The sequence below is a fragment of the Pelmatolapia mariae genome, linkage group LG18 (genome assembly GCF_036321145.2).
Source record: "Pelmatolapia mariae isolate MD_Pm_ZW linkage group LG18, Pm_UMD_F_2, whole genome shotgun sequence".
Classification (NCBI taxonomy): Eukaryota; Metazoa; Chordata; class Actinopteri; order Cichliformes; family Cichlidae; genus Pelmatolapia; species Pelmatolapia mariae.
Window position 1 is genome coordinate 7,798,318 of NC_086243.1, and position 12,886 is coordinate 7,811,203.

Consider the following 12,886-nt stretch of genomic DNA (forward strand, 5'->3'; position numbering starts at 1 on the left):
TGCTGTTTATTTTCTTTACAGAAATAGATTTACATTTAGCAAAACATACATTCTTTTGTTCTTACAAAGCGATAAGGCATGCAGCTATAAAAAGACAGCAGGGGAACTGATGAGTCCACACGTGAAAGCTGGAAGTGAAGTAGTCACATGCCATGCATATTGCAGGCAGACGTTAATGGGACAAAGTGGGCACCTTTTATGAACCTGAGCTTAGTGTTAAATGTGGAAGGGTGGGGTTAGCCCTGAGCGCATGCTGTGAAACGTATCAGTGTTGGATTTCAGCTGTTTTCTGTGTTTGCTGTGTCTTTGTAAGCCTTTCTGAGTCCAGTGTGTACATCTGAAGTCTGTTCTGTGTGGCGGTGTGTACAACATGAAGCTCCTCTTCATCCAAATCTTTCAGCAGCAGCAAAACGGCATCAAGAGCGTGCGACTGAAAACACAAGTTTTATTGTTAGCTGACAGATTAGGAACCAAACATTCCAGGTTTGAATGAATTTCACAATATAAATGGATCTATTGGCTCTATTATGCTTTTCCACATCATCTGTCCTATGTACACACCTACAGTGCTGGATGCTAATATTAAGCAAGGTCAGTTTCAAGTAATCATCTGCATAGGGCATGCAGTCCTATAATCTTAAAGCTCAGCCTTCATACTACTCTAAGTGATATTATTCCACCAACAGGATGGAGTGCCAAGTTATCATCTAATGCTACCAAGCTTGGTTAGCAAACTGGATCCATAAACAGTATGAGTGCACCACAAAGAAACACATAACTGCTAATTAGTGCTATGCAACTATTTCTTAGATAATACCATTAATATGCTCCAAAGGCAAAACACAGTAGTACTGTTATGGCAGTATTGACTAATCTAGTACCCAACAGTAACTGATCCATTTGCATTTGGCCTTAAGTTAGGGGCGTGGACCTGGTTTGTTAGACTTCAACTTTGCTAGTTTAGGACACTAAACTGTACATTTCTATTGTATTGGTCAGCTGTTGCCATAATTAATTAAATTGTCTGAAAAAATGATATTGTCTGCTGTGAAGATATAGCTAGCACAGTAAATTGCACAGTTTCCTTAGTCTGTTACTGAATGCTCATTTTTTGTTATGTGTTTTTGTGAGATACACATGTACAGCTTAGAAATGCTGCTCGCTAGCATCAGCTGATAATGCTAACCAAATGGTGGAAAAATCTAGATCACCATAGAGCTAAAGTGGAGGCTCCAAAATACAGAGTCCCGAAACCAACTGTGGTGGGTACACGCATCTTTTATACAGATTCTATGCTTGAACGTTTTGATCATGAGGGGTGGCCAATCAGAAGAAAGCTGGCTTAACAGCTCGTTTCAGACATTCTGTGAACTGAAAGGCGGCACAAAGCTACAGTCTAAGACAGAGGAGCCTTTGTTTGAACTGCGAGTCATACAAAGCTACTTTAGTAGAGTCCAGGAAAAAAAAATATGGAGCTGGATATCAGCATAATAGGCCCACAAAAATTTTAAGGGACACAGTGATGAGAGGAGCTACCTTTTTGATTGGTTTGCTTTCTCTGGTTGATGGAGAGGAAAGGGAAGAGAACTTGTCTCTGGAAAGTGGCTTCATTCCCAGCTCTTCTCTGATTTTGCTAGAAACAAAAGTTAACAGAAATATTTTCTTCTGTTAATTTTACTTTACAGTTTCACATGTTCTGCAAACTATAAGTTGTTTCAGGCCACAAGACCTACTTTGTCTCCTCCATGTTGTAGTTCAGAGGGTCGTTCTCGGTCTCTGCATCCTGAAGTCCGTTGGTGGTATGCTGGTTCTGGATACTACCTGGGGGTGTTGTGACCTCTTCACCTTCCATGAGAGCCAGTGAAATTTCATCATCTGTCACTACTGTACACAGGAAACATTGAAGAATAGCTACAGTAAGAGTCAGACTTCAATTCAACTTCCTAGATCTGACACTGATTTTCAACCTCAACTTTTTCATGAGGAAGATGAGTGGCTGCTAATAAAGTACTTAAACAGTCGAGGTAAACAGAGGGTAGTGTGGCCCCAAAACATCACACAATCACCTTGGTTATCGAGTTTCTGGAGACGAGGGAGGCAGCGAAGCACTGTGAGGCGATACTGGGTGGCATCAGTTCCACAGCAGGGGTTCTCAGCTAGCCAGAGCACTCTGAGACGAGTTAACGGTCTCAGGTGAGAGAGCTCAGAGAGCGAGGGGATCATGTTCCTTCTCAGGTAGAGTTCACTCAGAGATAGACAGCCAGCCAGAGGAGAGAGAGACGAGATGCTGTTGACACTGCAGACAGATGAAAGAGAATCATAGGCTGGTGTTACTGGGTCATCCGAAATGAGTCTGTGCATTTGTGACTGTGATATGATTTTATGTGTGTGGCAAAGGGACCTACCTCAGTGTCAGCACTTCAATGTTTGGCATCTGAGCGAAGATAGAAATCTGAGAAGACACATGAATCCATGCAACTTTCATTAAGTACGAACACTAAATTGTCAGAGTAAACATGACATCCAAGTTTGCTACTCACATCAGTCAAGTTGCATCCCCTGCAAAAATAAGATGTAACCTAACGTTACCACAGATAGGAGACACAACGCAAATGGTACCTGTTCACGGCAATGATCACTGTATAATTAAAAGGGCAACAAAATTACTGGTATGCCAAAATGGATGCACTTACCAGCAGTTCAGTTTTTTCACGCTCTCCAAGTCGGAGGCCTTCGCCTTAGCAAGAACCAGTTTCCGTGTTAGCTTCATAGCAAAACATTTAACTTCCTTTTAAATTAATAATATTTTCAATGGGCTAAATATTCACAAACAACAAAAGCCGCATCGTGACAAGCTAATTGACCAAACACTTCAACTCGCAGCCGCAGGGATGTTGTCGTACGCCACATTAATACGCATGCGCATATTAGCTTAAGCGTCCATAGTAACGGGTTAATTTCTTTTATTTATAGTTTTCCATAAAATGTGCTGTTTTATCAAATATTCTAATTTAGCTATAATACCACAGCTAAAAACTATATCTATATATATTATCGTAAGCGAACTTTTACGTTTTGTATAACGTCGGCGTTGTATGAAAACTCAAAGTCCCACAATGCAGCGTGAACGGACTGAGTAAATCGCGCCTGCGCGTTAAGCAATCCCTCTTTGGACCTACGTCTCCCACTGAAACGATGGTGAGCAGAGCTTGTTCCGATCCTAATCCTTGTTAATCTTACAGTTTCACTGCTCTAAATGATATAATCGCTTATTAGGAGGTTTCGTGTTGACCTTTTTTGCCATACTTAGCCTTCATTTATGTCAGTTTTGGGATTGGATCAGCAGTAAAAACGATGTTTTCATTCCCCATTGAGACAGAAATGGCGGCCACCATTGCTAAACTGTACCAAGTACCGGGCAGGCTAGGAGACACTAGCTCCTTAAGTCCCGGTCTTCTTTTGAGCGCCCACAATTAAATAAGTCTGAACTGAAATGTGTAATGCCCCACCAAAAAGTGGTCGTTTGATACAGTTAAACGAAAACTGCTTAGTTGACTTTAGTTAGCATTTTGGCTAACCTGCTGAAAGGAAGCTAATGTTGACTAGCTAATGGTGACAGCAGCTTCTTCACCCTTGTTGCGCAGATTTTGCAGTAATATAGTCAGAAGTAGATTTTTTTTCCTCTTTCTGGGGCCACCCTGGGCGCTTCTCACGACACTTGTTCCTGTAGTAGTCATGTCATAACGTCAGAATGCTGAAGCCATTTGCTTGTAGTTTTAAACCACAAAATCCCATGGTTACTGTATTTTCTCACTGTGTTCATATTATCCACAGGCCAAGCGCACCAAGAAGGTGGGGATCGTTGGTAAATATGGCACGCGTTATGGCGCGTCGCTGAGGAAGATGGTGAAGAAAATTGAAATCTCCCAGCATGCTAAGTACACCTGCTCTTTCTGCGGAAAGGTAAGGACAACAGTGGAGACCACCCACATAATGTACAGTAACAAAGACCTGGTCAGTGTTGGAGTGTTAGGAATGCTTTCTGCAGACTACGCTGCTTACGTTACATAATTGTAGTGCTCAAGGATGTGTCCAGATAAGTTGACAGTTTCCACTTTTGTGATCTCACTATACAAATTTGTATTTACAGACCAAGATGAAGAGGAGGGCTGTTGGAATCTGGCACTGTGGGTCCTGTAGAAAGACAGTGGCTGGAGGTGCCTGGACTTACAAGTAGGTTACTTTCCCTCTTTGGTCTAATTCTGCCATTCCACTGCTGCAGATGCTGAAGTCATGATTAGAAAAGGGGTTCAAAAATTCCCTCAGCTGTTTGTCCTTTTTTTTTTTTTTTCTCTCATCATTAAGTTTTTATAACTTGGGTGACAGTGTGCCCATGGAGAAAGCAGGATTTTTTGTTTGTTTTCTGCTCACCTTCCACCTGCATTGATAGTGCCCCTCTACACTCAGAACCCCTGTTTGATGATGGTGTTAAAGCCTTTAATGATCATCAGGTGTAAATAATTGTGTCCATCTGAAATAAATAAGCCAGAGTTGACTCGGTGAACATTCATATCACTCACTACATTACTTTGGAAAAAGTCTCCACTCATCTTAGAGAAATAATTAAACTGAAATTCAATCTACTCAGCCTGAGTGATCATTTAAAGGGTATGTGTCCAGCTTTGTGCTGTGCACACACTTTCTTACATGCAGTTTGCACTTTTATGGTGCATGACAAATGATGTAGCTATATAACCAGCTCCCTCTCCGGTGAGCTTCTGATACTCCAGCTCCACGTATCTTGGCCTGCCGCTGGTGATGGTAGTCGTTTTGCTCGACTGTGGCACATGAACCAGTTCTCCACATGGTCTGTTAGATTCCAGATAGCAGGAGGAAGACTTGTTAACAACTTGAGTCCAAGAATTTGGTGCTTGAGTGCATCTGGCTGTGGGCCAAGGCCTTTTCTAGAGAAGGAACTTTACTAATATCAAGAACTGTCACAGTAGTAACCTGGACAGAAACCAGCTGGTAGGAAAGGCAGAGGCTGGATAGATAGCAGCAAGTTTAAAAAATAAAAATGAATTACAGCAACACTGCATTCAGTTTACTAAGTAACAGAACAACAACTTAAGTGGAAATGCTTGTTTCTGTGTTGATGTTAAATGCTTCAAAGAAAAGTGAATGTTTATGTTCTTGGTGAGTTCACAAAAACCAAGGTGGCTCTCATCACAGTCCAACGTGTCCATCCTTCAAAAACATTAAGAATCTTGTGTTTGTAGAAGCTAATAATTTGTTTTTTCTTTGCCCCCCCCCCCCCCCCCCCCCTCTTGCAGCACAACATCCGCTGTCACAGTCAAGTCCGCTATCAGGAGGCTGAAGGAGTTGAAGGACCAGTAAACCAGCGACCATGATAGCTGGTGAATTTGGGACTTTGTTTTCTATCATTTAACCGAGCTGGACATGTCCTCAACATCCAAAAATAAAACAGTCTGGAGCGGAGTTTGTGTCTTTGTACGTTTGTTACTGTGGAGCTGTAAAATAGAAAGTGCGAGGCTTGTAACCTGCACGAAGACTCTTCAGTAGCCCTTCATTGAGGATGCTTCGGTGAAGTTCAGGTTACCTCTAAACCCTCTAAAACAGCAGGTCTTTTTTGGTGGGGGTTAAAATGAGAAACCACAGATCTATGGGTAATGTTTTGGTTTCAGTGAAGCATCACATGGGAATATCTCTGCAAAGTTATAGGAAACATTGTCGTGAAATTATAACTAATCTATATCTGTAACAGCTGCAAATACGTGTTACACCCGTACACCTTTGATTACCAGGCAGGATGTCAATTTATCCATCCTTGTACAATCGCTTTAGAATGATAAAGCAATTGTATGTCTTGGTGCTGTGAGAGAAAACAGCAACCTGTGAACTCCACGCAGAAAGAGCCCAGCCAAACTGGTTTAAGCTTTATTGCAACAAGTCAACATTGCTGACTGCTCCATCGCTGTGGGACTTGTATTAGGACCATTTTGTTGAGAAAAATTGCACTGCTCAAAAATACAGGGTTTTTTTTTTTTTTCAAAAATACAGTTTTAATGAGTCAAATGGTTAGGTTGAAAATATACACTAATTTGTTGATAAGATGATGAACAGTAAATAAAAACATAAAATTGAACCTTTTTGGGCTGGAAGGGAAAAAAACACCAAAAATTCAAAACTAAAATCTAACACTGATCCAACCTGTTCCATGAAGCTCAGAAACATTTATTTAAATTAATTAAATAGTATTTACACTCATACGAAAACATTTGGTAACCCCTCTTAGCATCATAATAATTCACTCTGTTTTCACCAAAAAAGATGACAGTGGTATGTCTTTTATTTTCTAGGAATATCTGAGTACTGCTGTGTTTTCCGGACAAAGATTTTTAGTGAAGCAGTATTTACTTGTATGAAATTCAATGTAAAAACCTGCTGTGCAAAAAATTGGGTACACAACAAAATTAGCTTGTTAAGCCTTGAACTTTAAATACAGGTGTGTCCAATCATAAGAAAATGTATTTAATGTGGCACATTGCAAGTTGTGCTTCTCTTTGACTCTCTGAAGAGTGACAGCGTGGGATCGTCAAGGCAACTCTCAAAAGATCTGAAAACAAAGATTGTTCAGGGGGAGGCTTGTATGCAGAAGCTCATTTAATCCTCAGCAATCGGATGACTCCCTCTGAGCAAGCACCTGGCAACAGTAGGAAGGAAGAACTCACTTTTAACAGGAAGAAACCTCTGGCAGAACCAGGCTCAGGGAGGCGAAGCCATCTGCAGAGACTGATTGTGGGTGAGGGGAGGGAGACAGCACAAAAGACACACTAGAAGAGAGCAAAAAAAAAGAAAGAATAATAACCAATAACAACCAACCCCAGTAGTGAGATGGGGGGGGACAGCTTCCGTAATAGAAGTGAAGGAAACTCGTATTTAGTCTGCAGTATTTTCAAAGGTCACAGAGATAAAGCAAAAAGCTACCGGAAGACATCCAGAAGAGGGCGCTGTTGGTGCTACGCTCCCTCGGTTTTCCTCAGCGGTGCCCAGAAACAAGCATGGCGGCTTCCAGTGTGTTCCGACCGGGCTTGTTCAACCATAAAGTTGCAATAGTGACGGGTGGAGGCACCGGGATCGGTAAAGCTATCTCTGCGGAGCTGCTGGAGCTGGGTGAGTGAGTTCTCACAGTTGTTGTAGCGCAAAGAGTCTGAAGTGAGCAGCAGCTGAGTGACAGCAAGTGAACTTCGACACAGTTACAAACAAGTCTGTAAGAGTCGCACCAGTGACCGCGGTCAAGTGCGCGCAGGGGCACTGTGAAAGTGGCTGTGAGTGTTCGCTAACAGCTGGAAACACCAAACATCTGGTGGCTGTCAGTGTTGTTTCACAGTAAATTGACTCGAAGCTTTATTTTGGAAAGTGCTGTAATTGTTTTTCGTGGCTCACTTGTTGGTCTTCAGGCTGCAGTGTGGTGATCTCCAGCAGAAAGGCAGACAGGCTGGAGGCAGCAGCTCGGGCGATGAGACAGAAAATCCCTCCCTCCAGTCCAGCAAGTGTCACTGCTCTGCCCTGTAACATCCGCAGCGAGGAGGAGGTGAGCAGCTCTGCATCTGCTGCTCGTTTCAGTGCATAAGTGGCTGATTCTCTTTTTGTCTTTCTGTCATTTGAAGGTGAAGGCTCTTGTGTCATCAGTGCTGAAGCAATACGGCCGTATAGACTTTCTGGTGAACAATGGAGGAGGTCAGTTCAGAAGCCCTGCAGAAGACATGTCCTTTAAGGGCTGGAAGGCTGTGGTAGACACCAACCTGACAGGAACCTTCCACTGCTGCAAGGAGGGTGAGCTGCACACAGATAACACAGGCTTTGGTGTTTGTGGTTTGGTCTCTCAGCGTGACTGTCATTGTTCTCCCTCCAGTCTACACAGCATGGATGAAGGAGCACGGAGGCGCCATCGTCAGCATCATCGTCAACATGTGGAACGGCTTTCCAGACGCGGCGTAAGAACAGTTTCCTTCATTATTTACACACAAATCTGCAAAGTCACACAGTTAAAAAAAATAATTAGCCTGCTGCGCGGTGTGTCTCCTCTCCCCGACAGCCACACAGGAGCAGCGAGGGCAGCGGTGGATAACTTAACTAAGAGTCTCGCCATCGAGTGGGCAGCCTCGGGGGTCCGAATCAACGCTGTTGCACCAGTGCGTACAGCTCAGCACTTAATCAGTTTTGTTTCAGTTTTTCAAGATGCGTATAATTTCATCTCTCTGTTTGGCTGCAGGGTACAATCTTTTCCAAAACTGCGATGGAGAACTATAAAGAGTATGGACCACATCTTTTCAAGATGTCCGTTCCATTCACTCCTTCGAAGAGGCTGGGAGTGCCCGAAGAGGTTTGCAACCCAGTTTCCCAGCTTTGTTAGAGGAAAAAAAGAGTCTCCTGAAAATTCCCCTTAGTGTTGTATAAAAAAAAAAAAGAATCTAGACGACAAAGGTCTCACAGTGCTCCATAAACAGTATTAGAGGATATAAAGAAGAAGTTGTGAAGTCCTACAATAGAAGGAGAAACGTTAAATCACAGCTGTAATCACCAATTTTTGAATTGCCGTCGTTGTCCAGGTCTCATCTGCAGTGTGCTTCCTGCTCTCTCCTGCTGCTTCCTACATTTCTGGAGCCACGCTGAAGGTCGATGCGGGACAAAGTTTGTATAAGTCCATGTGGGAGATACCGAGTACGTACAGCTTTCTAACACAGCTGCACTGTAGTCTTCCCAGTATATATTAAATTTAATACGAGGAGCTAAATTCTTGTGTTTGTCTCCAGACCACAGTGCATGGCCTGAAGCTCCAGAGGGGGAGAACCTGGATGCTCTGAATGAACTAGTCGACCCAAAAAGCAAACTCTGATTCACTCATGGGATGCACGAGAGCACAAAATCCCCACGCCAAAAGCCATCGTGGACTCTGAGCCACAAGCATTATCAAGCACACCGACGTGGCCTGGTTAGAAAGTCTGTATTTGTAGTGTGTGACTGATTATTGATTATTAAGAGTCTGCACATAATTGCATGTAATTAATAGCACTACAAGTGTCCAGAGGTAAAGATTTGTAACATTCCAGCTGCTGAAATGTACATATTGTTTTTCTTTCCAATGCTCTTGTCAGCAAGTCTATGAGCAAAATTTAATAAAACTGTAAAACAGAACAATATCATTTGTGGGTTTTTTTTTTTTTTTTTTTTTTTTTTTTTTTAAATTTAACCTCTCCGTGTCTGTTTTGAACTCTTTGTCCCATAAAAGACTCTAAAAGATCCCTGATTACATTAAACAGATGGAAAACACTTTATATCATATTTAGGAAATTCTTTTGTTACAGCAGTTGACAGGAATATGAAATGACATTAGTACTAAAAACGATAATATGTGGAATGTGATTCTCTGCCTGACAGATATTTTGTATTATAGAGGGTTACAGCATGTAGTATCAAAGGTTTCCTGCATCTGTTCTTGGTGAATTGTGTAAATGTACTTGAGAAACCAAAGAATGTGATCCCCACTATTATAAATGGGAGTAAGCTCTCGACAGCATGTAGATAATTACAAACTGTTCTCGTAGTTTTGGCCTGTGTGCGTTTTAGTTTCGCTCTTACAGCAGGCGACAGGGAAGGTGCGTTTGAAAATAACTGTTAGAACAAATGGAAACAGAAAAACGCCTCTTGCTAATATAATGCTAGCCTCCTTGTATGTGTGAAGTTGAGGTTTAATTGACATATTATCCACTAATAGGTCGGTGGTTTTAACCAGGCAGGCAATACAATGAATAATGTTAATTATTTAAAGGTAGTTAATCGCTGATAACTTTGTCCTAGGAAGTGAAAATAGTCAATGTCAGCATTTTTGTGTTGGTTAAGTTTACAATTACAACATCACAGTAACTCCAGTAAAAAACTGTCCCTGTTCACGCTTCCACTTTCGTCTCACTTTACGGAAGCACAGCTTCATACATTTTGCGGTCAGGATTACTAAAACATGGACCACAGTAGTCAGCAGCGCTATTACATCCAGGCTGAAGTACTGGAACCAGTAGAGTTCATGGAGAGCCGATTTGAGGTGCTTTGCTCCTTTATACCGCATCACAAATTCTGACTCCCTCGGTTTTCCTCATCGGTACCTCGCAACAAGCATGGGGGCTTCCAGTGTGTTCCGACCGGGCTTGTTCAACCATAAAGTTGCAATAGTGACGGGTGGAGGCACCGGGATCGGTAAAGCTATCTCTGCGGAGCTGCTGGAGCTGGGTGAGTGAGTTCTCACAGTTGTTGTAGCGCAAAGAGTCTGAAGTGAGCAGCAGCTGAGTGACAGCAAGTGAACTTCGACACAGTTACAAACAAGTCTGTAAGAGTCGCACCAGTGACCGCGGTCAAGTGCGCGCAGGGGCACTGTGAAAGTGGCTGTGAGTGTTCGCTAACAGCTGGAAACACCAAACATCTGGTGGCTGTCAGTGTTGTTTCACAATAAATTGACTCGAAGCTTTATTTTGGAAAGTGCTGTAATTGTTTTTCGTGGCTCACTTGTTGGTCTTCAGGCTGCAGTGTGGTGATCTCCAGCAGAAAGGCAGACAGGCTGGAGGCAGCAGCTCGGGAGATGAGACAGAAAATCCCTCCCTCCAGTCCTGCAAGTGTCACTGCTCTGCCCTGTAACATCCGCAGCGAGGAGGAGGTGAGCAGCTCTGCATCTGCTGCTCGTTTCAGTGCATAAGTGGCTGATTCTCTTTTTGTCTTTCTGTCATTTGAAGGTGAAGGCTCTTGTGTCATCAGTGCTGAAGCGATATGACCGTATAGACTTTCTGGTGAACAATGGAGGAGGTCAGTTCAGAAGCCCTGCAGAAGACATGTCCTCTAAGGGCTGGAAGGCTGTGATAGACACCAACCTGACAGGAACCTTCCACTGCTGCAAGGAGGGTGAGCTGCACACAGATAACACAGGCTTTGGTGTTTGTGGTTTGGTCTCTCAGCGTGACTGTCGTTGTTCTCCCTCCAGTCTACACAGCATGGATGAAGGAGCACGGAGGCGCCATCGTCAGCATCATCGCCAACATGTGGAACGGCTTCCCAGACGCGGCGTAAGAACAGTTTCCCTCATTATTTACACACAAATCTGCAAAGTCACACAGTTAAAAAATAAAAAATTAAATGAATAAATAAATATGTTTTATATTATATTATATTATATTATATTATATTATATTATATTATATTATATTATATTATATTATATTATATTATCCTGCTGCGCGGTGTGTCTCCTCTCCCCGACAGCCACACAGGAGCAGCGAGGGCAGCGGTGGATAACTTAACTAAGAGTCTCGCCATCGAGTGGGCAGCCTCGGGGGTCCGAATCAACGCTGTTGCACCAGTGCGTACAGCTCAGCACTTAATCAGTTTTGTTTCAGTTTTTCAAGATGCGTATGAATTTCATCTCTCTGTTTGGCTGCAGGGTAAAATATTTTCCAAAACTGCGATGGAGAACTATAAAGAGAATAGACCAGATCTTTTCAAGATGTCCGTTCCATTCACTCCTTCGAAGAGGCTGGGAGTGCCCGAAGAGGTTTGCAACCCAGTTCCCAGCTTTGTTAGAGGAAAAAAGAGTCTCCTTAAAATGTGTTATAGACAGAATCACTTTAACATATAAGTCGGAGTAATTCAAATTCTGAAAAACGAAAAATGAACCCAGACCACAAAGGTCTCACAGTGCTCCATAAACAGTATTAGAGGATATAAAGAAGTAGTTGTGAAGCCATACAATAGAAGGAGAAACGTTAAAGCACAGCTGTAATCACCAATTTTTGAATCACCGTCTTTGTCCAGGTCTCATCTGCAGTGTGCTTCCTGCTCTCTCCTGCTGCTTCCTACATTTCTGGAGCCACGTTGAAGGTCGATGCGGGACAAAGTTTGTATACGTCCATGTGGAAGATACCGAGTACGTACGGTTCTCTAACACAACTGCACTGTAATCTTTTCAGTAGATTTAATACGAGGAGCTAAATTCTTGTGTTTGTCTCCAGACCACAGTGCATGGCCTGAAGCTCCAGAGGGGGAGAACCTGGATGCTCTGAATGAACTAGTCGACCCAAAAAGCAAACTCTGATTCACTCATGGGATGCACGAGAGCACAAAATCCCCACGCCAAAAGCCATCGTGGACTCTGAGCCACAAGCATTATCAAGCACACCGACGTGGCCTGGTTAGAAAGTCTGTATTTGTAGTGTGTGACTGATTATTGATTATTAAGAGTCTGCACATAATTGCATGTAATTAATAGCACTACAAGTGTCCAGAGGTAAAGATTTGTAACATTCCAGCTGCTGAAATGTACATATTGTTTTTCTTTCCAATGCTCTTGTCAGTAAGTCAATGAGAAAAATTTAATAAAACTGTAAAACAGAACAATATCATTTGTGGGTTTTTTTTTTTTAAATTTAACCTCTCCGTGTCTGTTTTGAACTCTTTGTCCCATAAAAGACTCTAAAAGATCCCTGATTACATTAAACAGATGGAAAATACTTTATATCATATTTAGGAAATTCTTTTGTTACAGCAGTTGACAGGAATATGAAATGACATTAGTACTAAAAACGATAATATGTGGAATGTGATTCTCTGCCTGACAGATATTTTGTATTATAGAGGGTTACAGCATGTAGTATCAAAGGTTTCCTGCATCTGTTCTTGGTGAATTGTGTAAATGTACTTGAGAAACCAAAGAATGTGATCCCCACTATTATAAATGGGAGTAAGCTCTCGACAGCATGTAGATAATTACAAACTGTTCTCGTAGTTTTGGCCTGTGTGCGTTTTAGTTTCGCTCTTACAGCAG

The 12,886-nt window shown here is 42.4% G+C and overlaps 4 protein-coding genes across 4 annotated transcripts; 3 read left to right on the forward strand and 1 right to left on the reverse strand.

Moving 5' to 3' along the window:
• Positions 1 to 33: 33 nt before the first annotated feature.
• Positions 34 to 2,903, reverse strand: cfap410 (cilia and flagella associated protein 410). Its single transcript, XM_063461682.1, has 7 exons — positions 2,694 to 2,903; positions 2,541 to 2,559; positions 2,406 to 2,452; positions 2,067 to 2,296; positions 1,734 to 1,884; positions 1,537 to 1,633; positions 34 to 430 (listed from the first exon to the last, which is right to left on the reverse strand). Exons 1-7 carry the CDS (start codon positions 2,768 to 2,770, stop codon positions 266 to 268), a joined length of 786 nt encoding a protein of 261 aa, XP_063317752.1. The 5' UTR covers positions 2,771 to 2,903; the 3' UTR covers positions 34 to 265.
• Positions 2,904 to 3,140: 237 nt separating this feature from the next.
• rpl37a (ribosomal protein L37a) lies at positions 3,141 to 5,499 on the forward strand. The gene is made up of 4 exons (XM_063462022.1): positions 3,141 to 3,198; positions 3,835 to 3,963; positions 4,151 to 4,233; positions 5,334 to 5,499. The coding sequence occupies exons 1-4, from the start codon at positions 3,196 to 3,198 to the stop codon at positions 5,395 to 5,397; spliced, it is 279 nt and encodes a 92-aa protein (XP_063318092.1). The 5' UTR covers positions 3,141 to 3,195; the 3' UTR covers positions 5,398 to 5,499.
• Positions 5,500 to 7,040: 1,541 nt separating this feature from the next.
• LOC134617127 (peroxisomal trans-2-enoyl-CoA reductase-like) lies at positions 7,041 to 9,186 on the forward strand. Its single transcript, XM_063462317.1, has 8 exons — positions 7,041 to 7,194; positions 7,482 to 7,615; positions 7,692 to 7,857; positions 7,937 to 8,018; positions 8,120 to 8,216; positions 8,297 to 8,407; positions 8,634 to 8,745; positions 8,838 to 9,186. The coding sequence occupies exons 1-8, from the start codon at positions 7,083 to 7,085 to the stop codon at positions 8,918 to 8,920; spliced, it is 897 nt and encodes a 298-aa protein (XP_063318387.1). The 5' UTR covers positions 7,041 to 7,082; the 3' UTR covers positions 8,921 to 9,186.
• An 857-nt stretch (positions 9,187 to 10,043) lies between these two features.
• On the forward strand, positions 10,044 to 12,424 carry LOC134617222 (peroxisomal trans-2-enoyl-CoA reductase-like). Its single transcript, XM_063462424.1, has 8 exons — positions 10,044 to 10,308; positions 10,596 to 10,729; positions 10,806 to 10,971; positions 11,051 to 11,132; positions 11,329 to 11,425; positions 11,507 to 11,617; positions 11,878 to 11,989; positions 12,075 to 12,424. The coding sequence occupies exons 1-8, from the start codon at positions 10,197 to 10,199 to the stop codon at positions 12,155 to 12,157; spliced, it is 897 nt and encodes a 298-aa protein (XP_063318494.1). The 5' UTR covers positions 10,044 to 10,196; the 3' UTR covers positions 12,158 to 12,424.
• The last annotated feature ends 462 nt before the right edge of the window (positions 12,425 to 12,886 follow it).